At 39.3% G+C, this 25,279-nt stretch overlaps 1 protein-coding gene across 1 annotated transcript in view; it reads right to left on the reverse strand.

Moving 5' to 3' along the window:
• Positions 1-279: 279 nt before the first annotated feature.
• Positions 280-25,279, reverse strand: part of erbb4b (erb-b2 receptor tyrosine kinase 4b) — a 309,188-nt gene continuing 284,188 nt past the window's right edge. The window contains exons 13-20 of the mRNA XM_079665758.1: positions 18,844-18,999; positions 17,289-17,364; positions 14,862-15,008; positions 12,484-12,581; positions 11,891-12,061; positions 9,439-9,688; positions 7,882-8,010; positions 280-7,776 (exon numbers count right to left, since the gene is read on the reverse strand). Of these exons, the coding sequence (XP_079521884.1) occupies positions 7,106-7,776; positions 7,882-8,010; positions 9,439-9,688; positions 11,891-12,061; positions 12,484-12,581; positions 14,862-15,008; positions 17,289-17,364; positions 18,844-18,999 (1,698 nt within the window). The 3' untranslated portion in view covers positions 280-7,105. The remainder of the gene's footprint in view (positions 7,777-7,881; positions 8,011-9,438; positions 9,689-11,890; positions 12,062-12,483; positions 12,582-14,861; positions 15,009-17,288; positions 17,365-18,843; positions 19,000-25,279) is intronic.

Here is a 25,279-nt window from a genome sequence, read left to right on the forward strand (position 1 = left end):
TGCTATATCCCATCTAGAGGCAAATGCAGACAGATGGCCACAGTAAAGCCAAGCACAGTTTGAAGGAAACATTGGATGGAAACTCTGAATGTATCACTTCAGCTGTTCGAGCAAAACTACAATTGCATTCGAGTGGAGAATTTGTTAAAAAAGGTTTGTCAATTTTTATAATTGGAATGACCCTTTGAAGTGATCATGATGGTAATAGGATGTTAGAGTGGGTGTTTCTGGCACAACACTTCATTATAACACAACATAAAAAAATGAGAACAATCCAAGTTTAAATATTGACTGATCTTTATTCATATTGAATTAAAAATATAGTTTTGAAAGATTCATGTAACAAAACAGAGGGAATACATATTTCAATGTTCTAGCTTGGGAAATGTGTCAATTAACCAGTGAAGAAAATCGTTTAAACTGGTAATATGTGACAAGGTATGTTCTATAAAACTTATTTGTCAGTCATTCTGATGAGTTGATAAAAAGCAATGATAATTCATGAACGTTTTTACAATTGAATATTCTTTCTTCAAAATGTACTTTTGAACAAACACATGGACTTTTGTGACGCTTGTCAAACTGATCATCTTACTAAATGTATTTTTAAATGCTGGATATTGTCAAGACTGCCACACAAATAATCGGTGCAAGTGCCTTAACACTATTCAATAGTAAGTGTAATTCAGGCCTAGCAACCTGTAGGTGATATATCAAATAAGATGTATGACAAAATGTATGTAATCCAAAGATGATGCTGGCAGAAATCCTCTCTAATTCAAACAACATTGCAGCAAATGTCTTTAGACTTACTGGTTAAGTCTCTAGCATTTTCAGCTTTTTAGAAAAAACACAAGTATGTTTCTTCTGCAATTGAAATATCAATTAGAACTTACCACATCATTAAATTGTAAAATTGTGGATTCGTACAGTTTTCCTGCAATAACGTTATTCCAGACAGGTTTACATAGTAACTTTAACCAACCATTTAGCCTCAGCATCTGAGCATCAGCAACACTTGACATTAGTATTATGAAGCACTGCTTGATCACGAGCCACAAAGAAACAGGTTCAACATGATGATCTTGGCGCCAGTCCTCACATCAGATATAAAATCAGATGACAATTTGGCAAACTCTATCCCAAAGTCCTTTAAAGATCCTGTGAAAAAGATGTATTCACTTCTAGTTAAACTGTGACTTCTGAAAAATATTGAACATTTCAAGTCCGAATGAAGTCGAAAATAGTTGGCGTACTAACTTCTGTACAAGCAAAGTCATTGATCAGTAATTTAAATGATCAGTCCAGCCCATGCAAACTGTCCATTTTGCCTCTCATACATCATTAAATGACTCTGTTGACTGTAACATGATATTGCTACACCATTCGATCAGTATTGCCCCACATGGATGAAGAGCTTAATATCATCTGAAAGTAAACAATGACTGAGCTCAGTGCAAATGGAAAATGAAACTACTCAAGGAAACATAGTATAGGTCCTTAAAACACAAGGTGTAAAGTGACACTGGTGGATTAATAACATTGTTTAGGAAAGGCTGAGAGAAAAGTGGGTGAAATAGGGAATATTCATTAGTATTGCAACAGCATCGTAAGAGTGTACAAAATCAAAACAAAAAATCTCAAGATGTGTATAATACTGAGAGAAGTATGGAGGGAAGTGGAGTTATAATACACCTAGTATTTTACTCCTACAAAGTGAGCAGGAGCAGAGGTTGAAACACAAAATCCACCAAGTTGTGCTAAGAAACACAGTCACAATATCACAGGGGAATCAATGAAGTGGGCGTGACAAAAGACCCTGCAAGCGTTTTTTTAAATCAGAGTTCACTCTTCAAATTACATTTACAGAATATATATATCTATATATTTACTGTATATATATTTATATACATACAGAAAAGATATTCCCCAAATCAAAAGGTACAGTAGACCACCAAAAATCAAATGATGCAAGGAAAACAAAGAAATCTGGAAAAGAAGCATCATTGTCTTATTTACAGATGCACCTGGCCACCCTTTACCTACCTATAAAAATACTATCCACTTTTTATTTTTTTTATTTGTATAACAATGGTAGAACTATCCGGTGACCCATTATCTGAATGTCTTTATCATTGGGTTAAAAGACAATTATTATTTCCATTTTACACTTTTAACATCAATTCAATACATTGTAAACTGTGCTTTCTCAACCGCTGCCATCGACCCCAGTTATCATGGTATGGTAGAATATGCATATTAATCAGTGTCAAATATGAAGTATGACAGCCATACACAGTCTGATTCTTTAAAGATGTTAGCATTATGTGTTTGTGAGCTGCATTATAGTTTCCCTTTAAAAAAAAATGTTTTTGATGATGTATTGACCAAAGCTATTAATGAGGATTTTATATTGAAGTTATCTGAAATGTAACATGGGTTGATCCAATACAGTAGGAGCATTTAGACCACAGGTGGATAGATATAACCAATGCTTTGAATACAAGTCTTCTTGATGTAAATACAAAGCTTACAAAAAGTAAAAGAGAGCACACTCTGTAAACACAATGGCTGTGTCCCAGTTCAGCTGGACCCTCTTTAGTGCTTATTTTTTGGCTGGATCTTTCCTGGTGGTCCAACAAGGTCTGTCAGGCATCCCTTTTCGTGAAGGACACACCTGGTGTATAATTTGAGGTCTTCAACATCAAATCACATTTACTAAACCATTGAACAATCTATTTTAGGGAGTGAACAAAGAGAATAGGTCTTCTGAGGGCAGCTTATTGATAAAACTTGCAGAATAAATAAGTTGTTAAGATGACAATATGCACCTGAACAGCCATTAGTTTTGGTCAGTTTTAAACTAGTTTAATTGTGTAGGTTCAGCCTGAACTTCAGACGGTGGATGGCACACAGAGCCCCTGACTTGGGACATAGCTAGGAATGGCTTCAACGTTAAGTAGAGAACATGACAGACTTGAGATAATGAAACCTTCAAACTGCATATTAAAAATAAAACATCTGCTGTGACAATGTGATACCCTGAATAGCAAACACAAGAGTTTAAACAACACCATTTACAACAATACTAATAACAACATTTCTTTGAAATATATTTAAACCCAAAACAAAAGTGGATGCAGAATAAAAAACGATAGCTGTTACTATAAGGCCAGTTTACTTAGTCTTGAAAGGGAGTTATTGTGCTCCTTTAAATAACTACTGTGGCTGTGAGACTTTCTGTACCTTGACACATAATATAATATGTTTTCACATGAAACTATGACTCCTGTTAACATTTGACCAAAATCACTTCTCACCTCCAGATTGTTTAAATCTTTGTTCATGTTCACTCCACAAATAGCTGCTTTTCGGTTCACCTTCTGTACAGCTGAACAGTGTTTGCTACATACAATTCACAGTCACCTCTGAGGAAAAAAAGAAAGGATGGCAATCTACTCTGGTCTCCTCTGCCAGTTACAGTGCACTTGCACCTTCTCTCCTGCTAGCTTTTGTAACATTGATGCATTGGTCTGGTAACATTTCTAGAATGCTAATGCCTTAGTTTTAGCCCCGCTGCAGGATTACAACCTATTGCCTGTCGTTCACGGTTTCTCAGCTGGTGCACTGGGTGAGATGTTGGGTAACATGATTTCCCAAAAGAACAAAAAGGGAAAGTGGATGAATTAGCATTCAAAAAGCTAAAATCCCCTTGTGATGCTCCGATACTGAGAGCACCAGCAGGTTTTCTACTTTACAAGATTGGCTTTATTTTTCCATAGAGATCCATTACGATGCCTTTGGGTGACTATCCACTGCTGTCATTGCACTTAAACAAACGGCCCAAAAGTAGTCTACAAGCACTGCAACTTATACCTAATGGGTGATGGTAAAAATAAACTACACATTTACTGACCTTAACAATCTAAACACATAGAGAGGATGCTGACAGACATTTACACAAAGACAGTATACATACATGAAATCATCAGAGCAAATGAACAAAGCTTAATCAAGTTAGCAACAGAGCAATGTCAATGATAATTAACAGCGAGCTGACTTCAAGAACCATCTCCTCACACCTATAAAATTCACATTTGCACATTTCAGCAGTGTGTGTTTACTGTGGTATCAGGGTGCTAATCTATCTTCCATTATATGTTTTCTTCAATAGGTTTGATGTCCCATTTTAATGTGGCAACTTGTGTCTCAGCTGGAGCTCAACTGAATGATTATTGTTCCCCATAAAACCTGAGAAAGGGGGAGAAACACTGTGCCAGGGTGACATCTGTGTTTTGGACATAAAGTCATCAACACTGCTGAACTGAACCTTCCCTCTGCCTGGTATTTTCAATGTAGAGGCACAAGGTTGTGAAACAGTGGTTGTGTATTGGTATGCCAGCAGTGACACATACACAGGCATTAATCGGTCTCCAAATACATGACATTATCACCTAATACTCAGGGTGGGCGGTATGAATACAATCTGAAATAAGGGCATGTGTAGATCAATATTATTATTACAAATATGTTCTGTGCATTCAATTGAGAAACTGTTTATAGATGGAAATATCGTTTTTTGGTACACACCAACAATTGTTCACGTCAAGTTTAATTTACCAATCATGATCTGTTCTTATGAAAGAAAACCGGAGAACAATTTGTGGTGCAGCTTTTGAGGGAACTTTCTAAAATTGAAAACAATTAAGCCAGGTGATATCAACAATGATTTCATCAGGTTAATATCTGCTTGGGCATAAGACTTTTTAACCAAAAGTCTGCATTAGAAACTGGAGGTAGGAGGTAAAATGACTTCATTTTTTAGACTGTCTCATGTGATTTCCTACACTTTATGGAAGCACAATGCCAAATCGCTAGAGTACCCATTTAATTTAGTGAATTATTATATAACTAGAAAATCAGGCTTTTGTGACATTGATGCAGAAATACAATTACCAAAATTAAGTATGTATTATAAAACAAGAAATATCAAAAGAGTAGCTACTTGGGTATACATTGTACGGACAATTGACACATTTGTTATTATACATTGTTATTATACATCGTTGATACTGTATCTCCCAACCCCAATGCATTACTATCATATCATTAATAAGAGTGGGTATGATCCTTTGTAGGAAATATTCCTGATGAAACAAAGTCTGAGGTGCGAGCATCTCACTTTAAATTGTGAGTGCAAAAAAAAGATGAATTGCCACTTAGAGCGATAATAACAGCAAATTAATTTGGATGCGTCAGAGCATTAAGTGCTATTTAATTATCAACCCCAGCCTAAGTTAGGCTTCAAAGTCATTTGACAACAGATGCTAGTGGTCTCCATCAGAGTTAACTGTGGCATCCGGCAGTACTGAATGAGTACAGAAAGCTATAGCCATCAGTGGATTCAGTGATAACTTATAATATCTCACAAAAAATGTCAAATAACAATAGAAAAGAAGATTTCCCATTTTCTAATAGTGTCCATTTCAACAGCCTCTCTCTCTCTCCCTCCCTGTTCCACTTCCAAGCGCTGAGAGACAGAGCAAGGTAGTCGTGACTACTTGGTCAAAGTTAATTTTCAGTTTTTCTGACAAACAATAGTATGAACACACAGAGGTCCCCCCCTCCCCCCCCCCCCAACAAGTTTATACTCATAATTTTATGTCTCAGCTCGGTCCACAGAGCTTTTTTCCAGGATTTGATTAGTCTTGTAATGACATGTAATTGGCTTATTTACAGCCCTGCAGGGTGAGCCTCATTGCCAGAACTACGTTGCTCATTTGTGGCTTGGTGTCTGTGCTCATTGCGTTAGTGTAAGAAAAAGAGACAAAGTAAACAGATCCCTGATGGAAAAGAAAAAAACTGAAAATAATCTCTGATCACGATTCTAAAAGCGTATTATTTTTCGTTTATAGTCACCATCGTCACTCTCCTTTCCCTGTTGAAATATAGGTCCATACCATGACACTGCATACACCATTGGTATCATCAGTCACAATGCTGCTTACAATGATCTTATGAAGGTAATATTTAAGTGGATGGTGTGCTGGTTGTGGATGACAGGGGGACCAGAGTGACGTGGGAAGTTCAGCCTCGTCTTCGGAGCGAACAACCTTATAAATCCAAGCCTAGCTATGTCAATAATCTGCAGAATGCTTTCCACCAGGTACTTGGTTGATATCAGTTTTTCATAAAACTGTGGTGACATTTACTTTCCTGTTCACCCTTTTCCCTGCACTGCAACACTGACTGCCATCATTGGCAAACTCTGTGTTCCAGCACAAGGTCAATTGAGCTTCTCCTCCAGAATATATTTCCAGTGCCAGTGAGCTTATCTGTCAGTATGCATGTATATACTTATGAATTAATGTATGGATATTATTGGTGTGTCAAGGCTCCAGGCATGTTAACATGTTTTAGGTATGATATGAGCTGTGTGTGATAAATGTTTGAATTCCATTACTGGTGCAGCAACATGTAAAACTCAGAGAAGCGTGTGGACATGCATGCAAGCCACATCTGGGCTCTTCTGCTTGACTGAGGGTTTGCTGGTGAGTCACAACACAACGCCATGTGCGTGTGTCATTGTATAGATTGCACACAATAGCGATGTGTGCATCATTATAGGTGAAATATGTGCTAACGAAACACATGGTGAACTGTAATTAATGGGTGTACAAAGAAAAGCATGAAAGGTCAGGGCAATAATTCTCTCTTTGGGCTAACCTCAGTTCATGTCTCCTTTTTTTCTGATTAAACATTTCAATTATTTCATTGTGTTGTTGTTGTGCCTCTCTGATACTTGGGATGGCAGGACAGTGTGTTCCACAATGGAACCAACATTGAAAACGTGTCTACTTGCTTTCATGGATAGAGCTAAAAAAGTCAAGTGAGTCTGTCAGTGACTGTTATTGTAGTCCTGTCAAGACAAGGCAGAACTTGAGAGTGAAACTAAAAGACTTGCAGTTCAACATAACAGAGAGACGTGTCCAGGAAGGGTGCAAGGAGAACCCAGGCTGAAAAGTACTGCATGGAAACAAGAGGACTGTTTATTTATCCCCCTCCCTTCCCTCTATGCATCCGTCATTGTGCTACAGGTGGGTCACTACACTACAGTGTTCCTCTGCCTGTATGGGGGGGGTGGCAACACATTGCCGGCTTTCATAGCAGCCTCGGACAAGTATTCCTGGTTTTCGGCCACAGCGGGGCGAATGCGTCCATTCTGCCGGTAGAAGAAGCGCGTGCTGCAGTCCTGCAGGTACTCAGGGTTGTGCAGTGAGGACTTCGGGGGTAGACTGTGCTGCCAGTATTCAGGATTGTCAAAAGTGGCCTTCTTGCCTTTCTTATCAAACATTATGGTGCCGCTGGTGATGCCTGAGTGCAGAGCGTGTCCTGAATGGCCCGGGTGCAGGGTGTGTGATGGATACGATTGGTGGGGGAGGTGGCCAGGGGGAATCACATATCCAGAGGTGGAGACCACGTGGCTTGACGTTGATGGGTTGACCGTCTGCGATATTGATTGAGCAGCAGAGGACCCTGGGCCAGAAATGGACACTGCGCCAGCCAATCCGTTCTTGTCCCCAGGGTTGAGGAAGGTATTCAGGTACAGTGGCTCATTGATATACTCATCGTCCCCGTGAGTGGACTGGCTCTTGGTTGCAGCAGCAGCTCCAGCCATGTGCAGGGTGTGGCAGCCGGCTCCATCAATCACTGCATGGGCGTCACCATTCCTACGGCGGGTGACGAAGGGGTTTTCCTCTACTGGGTTGAGATAGTCTGCAAACAAACAAAACAGTCATAAACTATACAACAGTATTCATTTCCGTAGCTTTTGGGTTTGCTTATCATATCTAATGTGCAAAGAAATAAACTCAAATCAACCTGAGTTGTTCTTGTCTCTCATGGCAGTCATGTAGCCTTCCTGGTCCTTGTCTCCTTTTACTCCTCGCTCTGCTAAAAGACCTGTGGGATCGGCACTGTAACGCTGTCCACTATTGTCCTCCCCTCCACCTTTAAAAGGAAAAAGACATGATGGATTTTTTTAAAGAGTATGATACTTAATTAAGTGTATCTCCATGAATCATGGACATGGATTTATCTTGTCATCTAAAGCCTTCAACGTTATTCACCATAAACCAGAATAACACATTCATTTAATTCTTGTGTGCTGCTATCTTTGTTCTGTGATTACACCCTCAGGGCTATTGCTAATGTCAAATGCTTTTTATATTATATTGATTACAGGGTATTATTGACCTGAGATGCACTTCATTATTCATCTGTTGACAGTAGATAGATCACTATCGGTACCTGAATAGACAAACTCATACGAATGGGTATAGTAGGTATAATACGTAAAGCTTGTACGGTTACATTTTCAGTTTCATCACCCAATTTATTTTGCAAAGGGGGCATAAATAGGTCCCAAAAAGGCTTGTAAACAGGCTCAACACAACTACAGGCTGAAACTGCTGCTGCTTCTCTGCCTGAGAGGTGTAATATGTGGTTCAGTTTTGCCAGACAGCTGCTCATTACAAGCTTAGCCTTTGCGCTCATCTCCCAAATCCTCTGCTGGTGAAGTGATCCATCATCACAGTAAAAAACAGCGAGGGAACAGCTGATAGGTTGGGTTAAAGAAGGGCGAGGGCCTGTCTGCTCGCTTGAAGGTGGTTTTCATTGATAAGTTATTGCAGCAAATGATGGTATTTATAATTCAAGGATTTGCTTATACCAGTAATCACAGTGTATTGACATGTACTAGACACGCTGGGAGTGTGGAGAAAGACTATGTTGTAGGATGCAGGGCCATACAAAAAAGATTGAAATGAATAAAAATGTACTGAAATTATTAAATAACAATTCATAACTGACAAAAGAAATATAATAGTAAACATCACCATAAGCTAAAAAGGTTATTCAACAACCTAAAATAGTAAAAAAACAAACAGTTTTAATACATCCATTCAATTTAAAATCATTGACCCTGAGAAAACCTATTTGTGGACTGAATTGTCGACAACAAGTCAGCTTTTTCGTACACCAGCTGTTTTGACATCACACCCCCATGACACACAAAAAAAGTATTGCTTTTAGGAAAGTGCCATGAGACTATGTTAATCCATTAAGAATTAATTGTGCGTTTACGTTGCAAATACATTGCTTATGTAAAGAGGAATATAATTGGGAAATGTTAAAATTATGCAGGAGAGTGGATCAGCAAGCAAAGGCAATTTTCACAACATTGTTCAGAACTAAGTGTTTTATTGATTACCAAAACATTTCCGAATACAAACTTTAGTCAAATTTCTAAAATAAATCGATTAAAACTCTAAAGCTTTCCATCAAATATATGAAAGACATTTCCAACAGCTCAATTAACCTATGTCTTGGTTTTATAATACTGTTTCTATTTCAATATGGATCAGTTTCAGTCTTTACCTTGTCCAGCAGTGAGCGCTGAGCCCGGCACGAGGTTGCCTGACCTCGGGGAGGCCTGCTTCCTCAGGGTTCCATTGCAGCGAGGGTCGTCCAGGTTACCGCGGCCGAATCCAACACCAATCTGCCCCCCTAACGACTGGTCCTGTGGTGGGAGGCAGACCCCAGAGACAGAAGGAACAGAGACCACTCTGGGGAGGGTGGCCATAATGTCCTCCATGCTGTAGCTGGGGTCCTGGTAGCCATACTGGTTCTGGGGAAAAATAAAGAGGGGACAGGGATGTCACAATAAACAAGAATAGCCATGAACAAAGCAAACCCTGAGACAGTGGGGAGTTATTGCAAAGTAATTTTTTTTGCTGTTCTTCTATTAATTGTCAACGTTCAGCTTATTTGCCAGTAAGTAAATACATGTTGTATTTTCCAGTCTTTGATCTACAATGGTTCTGAGAGCAGGTTATTGAACAATCAAACAAACATACAATGTACTGCAATAAAATAAGCAATTAACACATACCATAGAAGGCATTGTTAATAATAAAACGTGTTTATGCATAAAGTCCATACAATAGACACATTCCTTGTACCATTGTTCATCTGTAATATTTCAATGTGACAGGCAGGGGAGAAAAACAGCAGTGCCAAACAGTGATATGGCAGCATGACTGCCAAGGACAATTTAATTAAAAGGATTTTAATTAAAAGGCTCCATGCAGCAAAGTCTTAAAGTAGCCATATCGGCCCTGCCGTGCTGTGTGCATTTGTGTCTAGGCTCATAACAAAAAAGGGGCTCTTTTGTAGAACCTCACTGGGTGCTTTTTCGGATTTATCTTTTATCCCTGGATTCCAGAAAAAGTTAGTTTTTTGTTTCAAATTCCCTTTCTTAGTTTCTTCTGCATGGCCCCCTGAGCTCTGAGCAGATCAAAAATCCCCTGTGGCACTTATTTCCACTTACATACTAAATGAAAGACAAAGAGGGGAAACGTTTGTGGATTACTGGTCGGTGAATGAATAGGCAGATTAAAATCCCATTTCTGATCAAACGTTTCCTCTTAATTTATTCATCAGGTTCCCTTATTATTGATGATTCTTTGGCATCCTGCATGGCACGAGAAAGTGGTGCCACAGGCTCAACAGGGATACGGACCCACATAGCCTTTTATCACAAATTAGAGATGGGTCAGTCACTGATGTGTAGTATGGGTGACTCACAGGATGGCTGCTCCTTGTCTACTGTGGAGGTTGTAACACCACGACTAACCTTGCCATTAATCGCGATGCAGTCTTTTTTAAATTATAATTCTTGTAAATTCTGAACTGTAATTGTTAGACATGTGGATGGGTATTAACAAATCACATTGTCTTTCTCTGGCAATAATTGATTTCATTAAACTAATCACCATGATTTATGCGGATTAATGCAACTGTATCAAAAATAATCTAGTATCAGCCTGAATAGAAAAACGCCAAATCGTGGAGGACACATTTACCAGTTTTATGCAAATAAGTCATCTGTCACCCCTCGAAATGCACCAAACAGAGTTGGAGTTGTCTCGCATTGGCATTCGGCAGGCGTTTTTATCCTGACACAAACACAGGGGGGGATATTGGAATACAAAATGGCTGAGTTGCCTGGCTGTGTGACTGGTTTTGTAATAGATTTAAGTCCAAAGATAGACGGACACGTTTGAACAGTTGAACAGTTAAAGAACTGAGGGAATATTACTGTAAACACCAATTTTGAAGAAGACAATTACCATAGTTTCACAATGGAATTAGACCAAGGAAACACACAGAGAAAGAAAGAGGGAGATGAAAGTGAAACTTAGAAAGCTGTGTGAGTTCTGCTTTAAGATTTCAATCGTTTGTGCTTCAACAGGAGAGTCCTGAAGTACATGCTGAGAAAATTCATTTGCACATCACTTTAGGGAACATCTAAATGTTCTGAATCACTACTTTCAGTTTACACCGTCTTCTTTCCATCATGATAGTCACCCTGCTGCCAGACTCAAAAGAAAAAGATAGTCAAACATGTAATGTAAAATGACAATAAAAAATGTCTGGCTACATTTTGGGTAACTAGTAAAACATGTTTACATGCTTCAGTATTGGATAAACAAATTATTTTCACGACACTAATCCTGAATTAATCCTTTGGGCTGGAACAATACTTTTAAATATCTGTATCTTTAAGCTCCCCTCTGATTGGTCAGTGTTTCCGGGTCTTTTTCCGTAGATTGAGCCTTGTGATACTTTGACAGTATTCTTATAGCTTCTTTACCCGCTTTATAATAAAAACATAAATGAAATCTCACTTGTTACAATATGAAACCTAATACAGGGGTTCCATTTTGTCCAAATATTCATACTTATTTGGGCCAGAATGCATAGGATGGATTATACATCAGTAACTTAAGTTTATTCAGTGTTTTTGGAGTTTATTATAAGACAATACCTTGTTAGAGTCCATGTGTGCTCGGGGAGTGTATGCCAGAGGTGGAATGTTGTAGGAGTGCGGCACCAGGTACTCCTCAGCGTCCATCAGGTCCTCTAGCTCCTCCTCGTCCAGGAGGCTCTGGAAGAACTTACTGTCGTTTGGGCTGGGCAGCTTCATTCTGTCGTCACCCTGAATAAAGTTGTGTGTAGATAAGTGTCAACTTTGAGGCCCTTTGCATCCTGATTTGCATAATATATTTCAAACATTCACCTTAATTGATGTGTAATGTTATTTGATTTCTTCTAATGATGCACTTTGCGTTACTTTGTTTGTCGAATAATTTCAGGCTGGCTCAATCGTTTAAAGTTTTACACACGGGTAGTGAAATAAGTACTTAGTGTATTTTCTTACAAAGGAATGAGGAAAGTAAAATGTAATTTGTAATAGAAAATAATATAATTTAAACTTTGTATACATTTATACAAAACAAGCACAGTGGAAAACTGGCCAGTTTTCACTTTGAAGGTAACTACTCTGTATTTTGGACGCATAGAACCGAAAGAATGTCATGATATCCTGATATTTGAGGTATGTCCCAAAGATTGACCTACCTGAATGACCAGGTATCTTTGGGGATCACGAGCCATCCGAGTGAACTCTGCAGCCAGCTCCTTGAACTTGGGTCGACTGTCTGCATCAATCATCCAACCTGAAGAAAGTGTTTATGTTAGTGTCTGACTAATATGATGTTCTAATACATATTGAGATATCTAAACCTGTGAATACCTGATATTATCTCTTGATTAAGTCTGTACATTTAAATTGGAACTTGTAACCTGCAAAAACAGTATGTTGTTCTCTGAGGTAAACCAAAGCCTCATCTACACCAACCAAGGTCCAGTTTCTTCCTGACTGTGAACCAATAGCATGTAAGTGGGAGGAAAGGTGCATGTGTCAGTGTTGATCAGGCGGAGCATTTCTCTATTCTTCACACTTTGGTGTCAAAGGTTCTGCCTACGCAGACCATGTCAAATATATATATACATCCTTTGAGCAATACTAACATACTTTGCATTTGAACTACATGTGAATGTGACTGCATTGTGAGCTACTAATGAGTTAGAGCGAAGCCTGTGTAGAACAGCTCCTTTACCTTAGTAGTTATTAGACGGCATTCCTTATAATCCCAACCACTCATTCTTACTTTGTCAAAGTTATGTTACAAGCATGTGATCACACATTAACTAACATTCAGCCAAGCTATGTATGTATGTATGTATGTATGTATGTATGTATGTATGTATGTATGTATGTATGTATGTATGTATGTATGTATATATATATATATATATATATATATATATATATATATACTATCATAAAACATATAAAAGATTAATAATAAAAAGACAATTTGTCTTCATATCACCTCAGCAGTTTGAAAGTCTTCGCATTTTCTCAGCAAACTTGAAGACAAACCTGATAATATAACTTCACTCTCCTGAAGGTCTCAAAAGATTTTCAATTTAAACCAATTTTCATTACATAAAACATGGTTATTTGTTCCGTAATGAAAAATTAAAGTACTTTTTTAATGAAGTTGCTTTCTTATTGTAATCACTTTTTCAATCTGAAGATAAATACTGTTTCATCATTAGAATGGCCATATGGAGTAATACTTCCTTCTGCCAATTTCTCTCTGAACAAATTGGTATTATGCCAAAGTAATCATGTGATCTGGCCTTGTGTAGCGCTCGTCTCAGTATCCGGGGAAATGAGAGATAGAGATCGAGAGATTGAGAAATGTGGCTTTACACACAAGTACACACATACAGATACAAGATATTTCATATGTTAAATATATAACCCTTTATCCAGTCCACTAGAGCTGCTACTACATTTATTCCTTGTATTTATATTTTCTTCAATGAAAAAAATCTGAAACATTTCAGAAAATACTGTAAAATGTCCATCATAGTTTGGTCAGCCAAATCCCAAGATAATTTAATATAATGTAATATAAAACACAGAAAGGCGGGACATCTCCATATTTGAGATGCTGAATATTGAGGTGTGTTAGTTCTGCATGTACGGTATTGTGGTGCAAAAGCAAAGGTAGATAACAGGCAGGTGACAGTGACCTCTGCCCGCTGTGTGTGTGTGTGTGTGTGTGTGTGTGTGTGTGTGTGTGTGTGTGTGTGTGTGTGTGTGTGTGTCTGCTTGCCAGGTTGGCGCAGGTTCGGGGTGACACTGAGAGCCAAGGTGACAGTTTGGACCAGAGGCTGCAGCTTGAGACTGCAGGACAAGGGTGGGGTGGTGCTGGCACCAAACCTTTGCCCCGGCAACAGTGGCCAGAGGTTACAGCGCCACCTGTGACCCCAGCACATGACAGCAGTGACCGACCAATGAGGTCATTATGTTGGTGGTGGTTTTGAGCTCCTACTGTTATTCGTCTACTAACATTACCCCTCCTAAAGTCATTTTGAAGGGTCTCTCACTAGTTGTGCCATCAGAGTTGTGTCAGTAGCATTCATAAACTGAAATATAACAGATGGGTGGAATTTTAGAGTGGCGATATATCAGCTTTTAATAACTTCCTCTTTGACACCACCTAGACCCTCTTATACGAAACAGCTGTTGTGGCCTTTCAAAATTCTCTCTATAAAAGCGTAATTATTTTAGCATGCTTTAACTAAAAAAAACAGTTGGCCCTTTCTTCACCTTTACCATTCAATCAGCTTTTTTGCTAGTTTAAACAGTGGATGGAAACAAAAACGGTAAATCATGGGCAATATTCTGCTATTCAAAAGCAACAAATATATTTATGAAGCTTACCATGCAAAATATTTGTTGAGACTGTAGGAAACATGTTGTCTTAACAATGGTAATATAAGGCTGTGGTTTGTGGTGGTCTTGTATTTGAGTATATTGGTAAAAGTACTGTATATTTTAAGGCATGTCTGGTAATGGGACCCCCCTTTCTACCTACATTTGACCATGACCATGTAGACGTCGATGGTGGAGATAGGCGGCTGAGGAAGACGCTCTCCTTTCTCGAGTAGGTCTGGGATTTCTCTGATGGAAATTCCATCGTATGGCTTCCCTCCAAAGGTCATCACCTCCCAGATGGTCACCCCTAAAACAGAGAGACAAAAAGAAATAGAGATGAAGCAACGTGAATACAAATGGGAAAAAAGATGAGAGTTAACTGTCACGATTCTCATGTCATGTCACGTTTCTATGTCTAGGTTTGGGTGTTTTGCTGTTCTCCCTGTCATGTTTTCCTCTTGGTTTATTGTCTGGTCCTTTTCCCTGTGTTTTCCCTCCTGTCGTTAGATTCTCTGGTGTGTCTAGTTGTCTGATTGTGTTCACCTGTGGCCCTTGTGTTTCTCCTCCCCTGCCCGGCTGTTTCTCGTCTTGTGATTACCTCTCCCTGTATTTAGTCTTGTCTCTTCCTGTGTTCAGTGTTGGTTCATCTTTTGTTGGTGACTGAGTTCACCGTGGAGTGTTTTGTTTGTCCATGTTATATATTAGCCCCTGAAATAAAGGTATTATAAGTGTTATCTGCGTTTGGGTCCTGCCTGCTTCACTCCTCGTATCATTGAGTAACTAACGTAGGGCAGAAAGAGAACATATGTTAAAAGAGAAAAGGACAAGGGGAGAAAGGACAATGTGACAATGAATAAGTACAGAGAAGATTAAGAGTTGAGATGAGGGCTTGGTTAAAAAGAGAAAAATAGAAGATGGACCAGAACAACTAAAAAAAATTAAGAAAAATTTGAAAATAAAGAACAAAGAGAAAAAAGTTGGAAGACAAAATAAGGAAGCAACAAAACGAAGAGTAAAGAAGAGAAGTCAACACAAGTCCACAGAGGACAGAAGATGAGTGGAGGAGAGGAACTCATCACAGTCTTGAAAGTCATCAGTCAATCAGAACTTTCAGAGCTCTTCAGCCTTAATCATGTTAGTATTAATGAGTGGTTAGAAGAGTAAATGCACACTATAAGATGGAAGTCTAATAGCCCCCGGTCATAGAGGACCACTGGGGACACGGACACATTAAACCATACTGATACTTTTAATCAAACAGACATTATTCTCTTTGATACGACCCATCTTGCATCTTTTTTTAGAAAAATCTTTTTTTTCAAATTACTTTAAGAGTCATTGGTCATCTTAAACAAGAAAAAGAGCAATAAAAACCTCATAAAACTGGTAGGTAATGGAGGATATTGGACTCTGGATAACATTTTTGCTGACAGGCTGATGGCTTCAAAGACTGATCTTTAATGCTTAAGTACTTAAAAAAGTAGATCATCTTGTTTACATTTCACAGTGCGTGTGATTGCCACATGTTCAGACAGTTACACAGGGATAGAAAGAACTCAACACTCATTTCCTGTTCATCAGCAAAACCTTCTACAGCTGCTTTAGTTCTATAAATTACCTGCTTGTCTAGCAAGCAGTCTGGAGTTTATTGTGCTGCATGCCATATGCCTGGTTAACTTTCTTCAGAATGTACAGCTTTCCTATCTTCTTTTTAACACACACTTTTTGTCTGCCTACATTTTAGTATATTGCTTGTGTTTGTTTTTCAGTGCTTTTCTTTGCAACCAGTGTGCTCTCTGTCTGGACGATTGTTGATCCTGTCACTCAGTGGACCCTCTGGTTGCCAATCTCATTGGAGGCTCTCTGTTCTGACCCCACTGTGGAGAAATGAACTCCACACTGCAGTCAGGACAGCACCGTCACTGCCCATCTTCTGCCTCAGGCTGAAAAACAACCTTTTGAGACTATAGTACACAACAGTTATTACATTGCATTTCCTTTATCAAGAAACTCAGGCAAATCAAGTATTTTTATTTGTAGAAATAATTTAAAACACAATGAACTAATTTAAAGTAACAATACATTGGTAAATAATATGTAAAAGATAAATTAACCATATATTTTTTTTTAAGAATTAGTGGAATTAAAAGGAGTAAGATGGAGGATGTAATTAACATTTCCAAAATAGAGAAAATGTTTTGTTAGCAGAATTGAACATGGCATCCACATTTGGTATATAGCAATTGAAAACAGAAGACAAAGAACACCATTGCCGTAGCTATTTGCAGGACCAATGATGAGGCTTTGTGCTTTATTCTCACAAAGCTGGATAATTTCTTTGAGTATCTAGCTTTTGACTGCCCTTTAAGGCTTGTTCGTCAGCACTTAACATTATGTTACTAATTTGTTTAGAGGGCATGCACATTGCACACGCAGCAAAGTTTTGCTCCCATAGAGATTGAACACACACATTGAAAGTCACTTTGCATATAGCTATAAAATAGGTCTGTTTTACATATAACATTTTTGAGGCTCTCATGGTTTTCTACATCATCCAGGTACCCAGAAGGTAATGTTTAACGCCTACCGTAACTCCAAACGTCACTCTGATGAGTAAACTTCCTGTAATGGATACACTCCAGGGCCATCCATTTGATGGGCATCTGCCACGTAAAAAAAAGCATGTTAGTTTTTCAATCTCATGATAAGTAAACCAACTAAATACGTTTTGACAACAAACAATACTTTTAGGTGGAACGAACTGCAAAGAGAAAAAAGTGGAAAATAGTTTGATGAAAGAGAAGACAAACACACACACATGCACACAAACTCCAGCTGTATTGGCAGTCTGCAAAGCAGCTTGACTCAATTAGATTAGAAGGCCACTTCTATTGTGTGCAGTGATGGAGGTTGAGGGGAGGGGGGTGTCGAAGGTTAAAGTGTGTCTGTCTTTCTCTCAGTGCAGGGGATAATATTAGAATGCTCAACATTGAGACAAACCGTTATACACAAAAGAATGAGGGATGAAATAGGCTTTCCTGAGAAACAATGGTTTAAAAACAAAATACAAAGGAGGAAAAAAAGGGTTGAACAAAGATTAAAAGAGGCTGGCAGTCGAAGTACAGAGAGCTCCAAGGACGTATTACGTTAATACCGTTCTGAGATTCGATTCCCCAAAAGTAAATAAAACGGTCCAATAGAGCAGAAATGTGTCTCACTGACTCCACTAAAACTGTCTTTTGTGATCGGCAAAGTTCCTCCCTTAGGAGATAAAACCAAATGTAATGTTGTTGCCTGTTGCTGTATTTACAACCATCAATTATATGGTCTAAAATAACAATTCAATAATATTGTATCTCGTCAAGCATTTCTAACCAAACAAAACAAACTACAGACAATAAAAAAGATAACAAGGTCATTCATAACAGGCTCAAATGACAAAACAGAAATATCAAAGTCCTAGAGTAAAGCAGGGTTTGATGATGTGAGCAACAGGCCTACTGCTAGACTATTGCCACTTTTCCTGAAACGGAAATCATTCAAAAAGTTAAAGAGAGACATTACATTTCATAATTGCCTTCTTGCTTAAAGGAAAAGTCAATGCTATTCTGATATCTATTTATTCAAAAATAAGGAAACAACCAGCAGCTACTGTAGCTGTACTCACTGATGAACAGGTTGTGTCTCTATTGTCCTTTAATCCTTACAAAAAACAAAGTCTGTTAAAAAGGTTTTTATTTTCAAATGATTGGCCTAGAGCAGTGACTTTCTGTAGCCATTTGTCACTGTGAGGTTGCCAACATCCAGATATGCGTTCCTTTCAGACAGTGTGTCATTTGCACGTATTAAACAGCTGGACATTGGTGTTAGGTCCAAACAGCAATGTACCAACTGTACAGACGTTAGCTTAAAGCTAGCTAGCAACACAATTACCAATACCAAGCCTCGAACATTTTTGCACTGTAGTCTTTCTTTTTGTTTCCTCTAATTTTTGTATTTTCATGAAGACAATTTATAGAGCATAGGGATAAGCGTAAAACACATTTTTGTTGATATTTACTATCTTTTTTTATCCATTGACTTTGCTTGCAATTACACCACCTTTATAAATATATTAAAAATACTTAAAAAACATTTATCACCTTTCCTCCATCGGCGTTATATTCCTTCTCATTAACATCCAGGAGGCGAGCCAGGCCAAAGTCGGTGATTTTGATGTGGTTGGGAGATTTGACCAAGACGTTTCGGGCTGCCAGATCCCTGTGGACCAACCTACGCTCCTCCAGGTACATCATCCCCTGCAACACACACACACACACACACACACACACACACACACACACACACACACACACACACACACACACACACACACACACACACACACACACACACACACACACACACACACACACACACACACACACACACACACACACACACACACACACACACACACACACACACACACACACACACACACACACACACACACACACACACACACACACACACACACAGCGATTACTTTCAATCAAAACCATGCACCTCACTGCAGGCATGAGATGAGGCATGCTCATATGAAAGTCTGACGGCTGTTCAACATCACCATCTGTCTTCTTCTTTATCATCATCATCATCATCATCATCATCATCATCATCATGATACGATTAGAATTAATTGAATTATTTGTGTCATCTTCATTACCACCATGTTGTTATTTTTATAGCATTAATTGAAATCAATCAAACAAGAAGACTGTGGAAAAGCCTTCTTTTGCCAAATGTTTGGCAAAGCAATAATAGCAGCATCCATAAGCATCAACCCGGAGGGCAGTTTTTCAATTTCAATTAAAAACCATAGGAGAAAGGCATGTTGTAGTAAAACATTTAATTCAATATATTTATAAAATAAATAAGAGACAACCTCTCTGGTCTTTTACAGGTATATACTTAATTTATCATGATTATCTGCCTCAAACATTGGTCAAGAGATTTTATCTGGCATTACAATAGGCGCGATTACACCAAGTATTTTTCCCACAAAGGGACCTAAATTAACTAAATTACTTCTAGAGAACCTTCTTTACCCCCTTTTCAGTCCCTGCTAGAGAGCAGGGACTTTCGTGGGAGAAAAAGGTTCCTGTGTCTGATTGGCTGGGCGGAATGCAAACCACACCCGTCAAACTAGAAGCTGCCGGGAGTCCCAGCAGCTTCTACTGAAGCCAGTCCCTAACTCCGGGGACTTCCGGCCGGGGATTTTGGGCGGCAGTATACACCGTGAAGTTGTTTGCGGCCTGCCAGTAAACCCAAAGCAGAAGAAGAAGAAGTGACGTCAGCGGCTTCATTTGCCTAATCCACCCCCAGGAACTAATTTCCGGTGTGAACGCCATCTGTACTTAGTTCATGAGAACTAAAGAGTTCTCAGGAACCTTTGTGGGAAAAGTACTTGGTGTGAACGTGCCTAATTGTGCTCAGATGATTATTCAGTTTTCAGAGTATAGAGTAGATCACCCTCAAAATCCACTTTACGTGTAAAAAATTGACTTCAAATTGAGACAGCAAACAAATTTGCAAAAGAAAGATATATTTGAATAGTTGTTACTGATCTTTTATTGGGAAATGGTTAAACCAAATAAGTAGTTACTTATTAAGAACACATTCTATTTTTCAGCATCAATAACAAGTCTGTGTCCCAGCCTCCAAAAATTAAGATTGCCACAAAAGCAGATGGAAATGTTCAGTCTGTCATCAAATTCCAATTGTGTCGTCAAGCTACAAAATAGCAGCTCAGTAGTTGTGAAACAGCTTTTGAGTTGCTGCCTCTTGTGCTACATCGAGAGTCTTCACTGCCTACTGTGCATCACAGCGAGAGTGGACCTGAAGAGGAAGAACAATGGGACCTGAAGGAAAAGTAAGAGGAGGGAGCGAGGGGAGGAAAACTTTCAAATTGGCGAAGCAATAATAGAAGCCACTTTGTTTCAAGTGGCGAGGGCTCAGAAAAACAAGGCCTTATTTGAAAATATAACAAATTGGATTTAGCTGGAGTGTGCCGGAATGAAAGGAGGAGTGGATGGAGGAGGAGAGGGGATAGGTGGGGTTGAGTGGCGACAGTCTAAGAGGTGAGATTACATCGGTAAGGCTATAATCACAGTGCCTCATTTGGCTCCTTCCCAGGGGAGAACATGTGGTCTCTGCGCACACCTGCACATTACACACAAACCCACACATACCTGCAGACATACAACTCACATGTAGATACATCTGTGTGTGTGTATGTGTTCATGAGTGTGTATGTGTAGGGGGGGTTGAAAGAAGTTGAAAAAATAACAGAAAAAAGATAATCAACTTTAAGCTGGTATGGGTAAAACAAAGGAAATGACAAAGAGAGTTCAGACGTAATACATTTCAAATCCTAAATGCATAACAATTCTGTGACACACACACGCAATCACGCAAGCGCCTAGAGTAGACACCAATCCTTTTTAAACAATGTAGAGTTTGCATCTCAATGTGAAACCTACGCCTTTTTGTCCAATCCCCAACAATGAGTCTAACAGTCTGATTGTGTGCTGAATGTTGTGGACTGGCCTCCCTAAGGGAATGAGGTTTAGTCAGGGTACGTTCAAGATGTCTGATACTTTCTAGCCTGATAATCAGTGTGAATTGTCATTTCATTTCACAACATTATTCAACCTGACGTGTATGAGATGCCTGTCTGATTGGATGGATGGGTGGACCAACATTATCATACAGTACGCCACAGACAACTGAATGATTTTACTGACAGCAGGATACATTTAGCAGTTTCATCAGATCTTCAGTTCATGCCGGGACATTGATAAGAATCAGAGATGAGCATCATTGAAGAAGCTTATTAAAGGTGAGGATTGGTTTGTACTTTTCCATCCACTGGATGTCCGTGTATTAGTTTAAAACCAACCAAACAGTTGCATATAGAGAAATTATGTTAATAAATCACATCATGCCAGACCACACAAAGCTCTTAACAAAGAGTGCCACCTGTGATTATGGGATCAGGAAACCTGGTCTCTCTGATAGCGTTCAGTATGATGATCATTCACTGCTGTTCATGTTTGCCTCTAGGAATTCTATCACATGGCCCCAAGCTCAATAAGCTCTCATGAGCTAAATGTTAGCTCAGCTGTTGCCAACTTGAAAATATGTTAACTCGTACTAGATTTATGAACTCCTGGCAGCTTTATCTAAGTGTCTAATACAAATATATTTCAACTGTAACACAACAATGAGTGGGTCTTCATTGCCAAAACATTAGGTGATAAATATACAGCTAGACTAGTCCGATGTTACTGCTGCTACTAAAGAGAGAGGTCTAATCCCATCTTTCTCAATCACAATCTAAATGTAGCAAATATTCACATATAAATCAACAAATGACCTTGTCAGCTGACATGGCAATACTTTTTAAGCAGGTCTACATAACCTTATCCAAGAGTAACAATGATGTTGGTTATGCTGCAATGAATCCTTACTCTTGATCTTTAGGTAGAATAAAAGTAGGAGTGATGACGTGTGATGTTCCTTCTCTCTGGTGTTTTATCCAGCACATACAAAAAGGGTTAACAAGGTTAATGTTCTGGATCTGAGGCATCCTATAGCGGTCATTGCCTAAAGCTTCCAGATCATCAAAGTCTGTTTGTGTGTGCTCGTAATGGTATACACTGCCAGGTTTCTGACAGATTCTTATTTGTACATAAATCGCACCCGGTAATCTCCTCAATTTTCGAGACAATTAAGCAGAGGAGGGAGAATGGATGGCTTGGCAGCCCGTGAATTTTAATTTGCCAGCACAATGAGATTGAGAGGGGGAGGTGATGGAAGTGTGCAGGGTGGGAAGTGGCTGCAGACGTGCGTGAGAAACAAACTTTTTTCTTTTTCTACTCGGTTGTTCACATTTACTGCCCTCCCATGTGGACGTGATGAGCACAACTCACTGCTATACGTGTGTAATTGCAGCAAACCCGGATACGACAGCCAGGGAAATGCCAGTTGTGAAGCTGTATTTACCAGCCAGAAAATCCAAGGGCTTCAGAGAGACTGTGTTATGATCACACCTCCAGACACAAGCTGCTTTCCAATCAGCAGGGATCAGGCCCAGGCCCATGCCCTAAACCCGTCACATAAAGATTTTACATACGTAGGAAAGGAAACCAAGAAAACAATCCCAATGCTAGGAGCAGAAATGTCAACTCCTTAAAGAACATTTGTAACAATGGGTACCAGTTTATTATAAACACTTTTATACAAGAATGCTCTACGTTTTCACAGTGACAAACAAGTATCCTTTGTCATGTGTTTGTGCAAGATCGAAGAAACCAAAGTTCACACCTTTGTATTTTTGAACTGCATGAGTCAAACGAAAATTTTCTCTATAAATGCTTCCATATAACCTTCAAAAATAACTCCATCAGATAGGCTTCTGCAGTGTGTGTAGATATGCCTGATTTCTGCAGGATTTACTGAACATTTGCAAAAATAATACAAGCAATGTCCTTATTCAGTACATTGTAGTGAAGGAAATCCCATTTAAAAAAAAAGAAATGGAGGTGAAAAGGGCCTACGCAGTGCTACAGGTTTGCAGGCACAATGCTCTCTCACCAGTCAGGAGAATTATGGTTCTCCCGGAAGATATTCTAACCTCCCGTCATGGTTATTTATGTTTATTTCAAAGAGTCATGCGAACGAAACCCGAGTGGACAGGAATGTCCTCAGACGGTTTTGTGAAGACAGATTTGGGGGGTTGGTGGTGGCAAAGGGCTGGAGATTAAATCAATAGGAGAAGAGCGAGGGGAGGTGGCGCCTATTTTTCACTGACTGGCACTTCCCACTGTTGTTTATTCTGGCGAGATACACACACACACACACACACACACACACACACACACACACACACACACACACACACACACACACACACACACACACACACACACACACACACACACACACACACACACACACACACACACACACACACACACACACACACACACACACACACACACACACACACACACACACACACACACACACACACAGAGAAGAAGCTGTCAACACACACAGGCAGCACACACACACACACACACACACACACACACACACACACACACACACACACACACACACACACACACACACACACACACACACACACACACACACACACACACACACACACACACACACACACACACACACACACACACACACACACACACACACACACACACACACACACACACACACACACACACACACACACACACACACACACACACACAGAGAAGAAGCTGTCAACACACACAGGCAGCACACACACAGGAATCTATAATCAAGTGATTCATCCTTATTCAATGTTATTCATGAGGAAACACTTCTAATGAGATTGAACATCCTACAGAGGCCCTATAAACCTCTTGTGTGTTCTCTTTCTTCAGTGACTGTGCGTGTTAGGTGATCCGCCTCCCGTGTTGGGGTCGGAACGACGATGTGACACGGGAGGAATTCATTCAGATCTCACAGGATGCCAACACATATAATTAATTACTTTATTACCCTTAAATTGCACTTTTGGTATATGCTATTATCCACAATTATTTAGGTGCCACATTATGTTATTGGTTTCATATCAGACTAAAACACTTTTTGATATCGTTTACATTTGGGTTCATTATTTAGAATCCATTAAGATGAAAACATTTAGCAGCTACCATATTTTTCAAAAAAAGACTTCCTAGAATTTACATCTTTTATGGAAGCACATTTGTAATTAACGCTGAGCAATATGCAATAATATAACAACCTTAATTAAAAAAGCTCCACTAAATCAAAGTGAAATTCAATTTCATTGGCTTTTTACCTAAAGGATGTCAGTTGTTGTGGGGTACTGTACATCTTCTTTCAAATGCGGGGTACCAGACTGTGCAAAATCGTAATTTCTGTAAATGAGAGTATTATATTCTGAGCACCGAATAGTCAGAAGCATGAGTGCATGACTCATCCGTGCTGATTATCTCTTTTATAGTTCAGCCTTTTTGGCTCATTTGAACAGTGATGCCAGTATTTCTGGAGGGCAGTGGATGTTTGGTGACTGTCTTTTTCTTTTATCATATTGTGAGTGCAGTTTTATTGGTTCTTAACAGCGCTACAGCATCTGGTTGACGTAGTGAATGTTTAATGTATGGTTTGGATATAAAAAGATCCCAGTGGGCACAAGAGAAGGTGAATCACTGTTTAAGGAATGAGGTGTAAAAGATTGGACCAGTGTGGAGGAGAAGGGGCGAGGTGTGTGTGTGTGTGTGTGTGTGTGTGTGTGTGTGTGTGTGTGTGTGTGTGTGTGTGTGTGTGTGTGTGTGTGTCTGTGTGTGTGTGTGTGTGTGTGTGTGTGTGTGTGTGTGTGTGTGTGTTTGGGGGGGGGGTTGATAACACAATGCTGATGAAAGCGGTAGGCTTTCATTTCATTTTGAGCTCCCATGTCAGAATGAATTTAGAAAATCACATTAGGGGGCAGCTCGAATATGAACAATTTGTCTCTGC

The sequence above is a fragment of the Notothenia rossii genome (assembly GCF_949606895.1).
Source record: "Notothenia rossii genome assembly, chromosome: 2".
Lineage (NCBI taxonomy): Eukaryota > Metazoa > Chordata > Actinopteri > Perciformes > Nototheniidae > Notothenia > Notothenia rossii.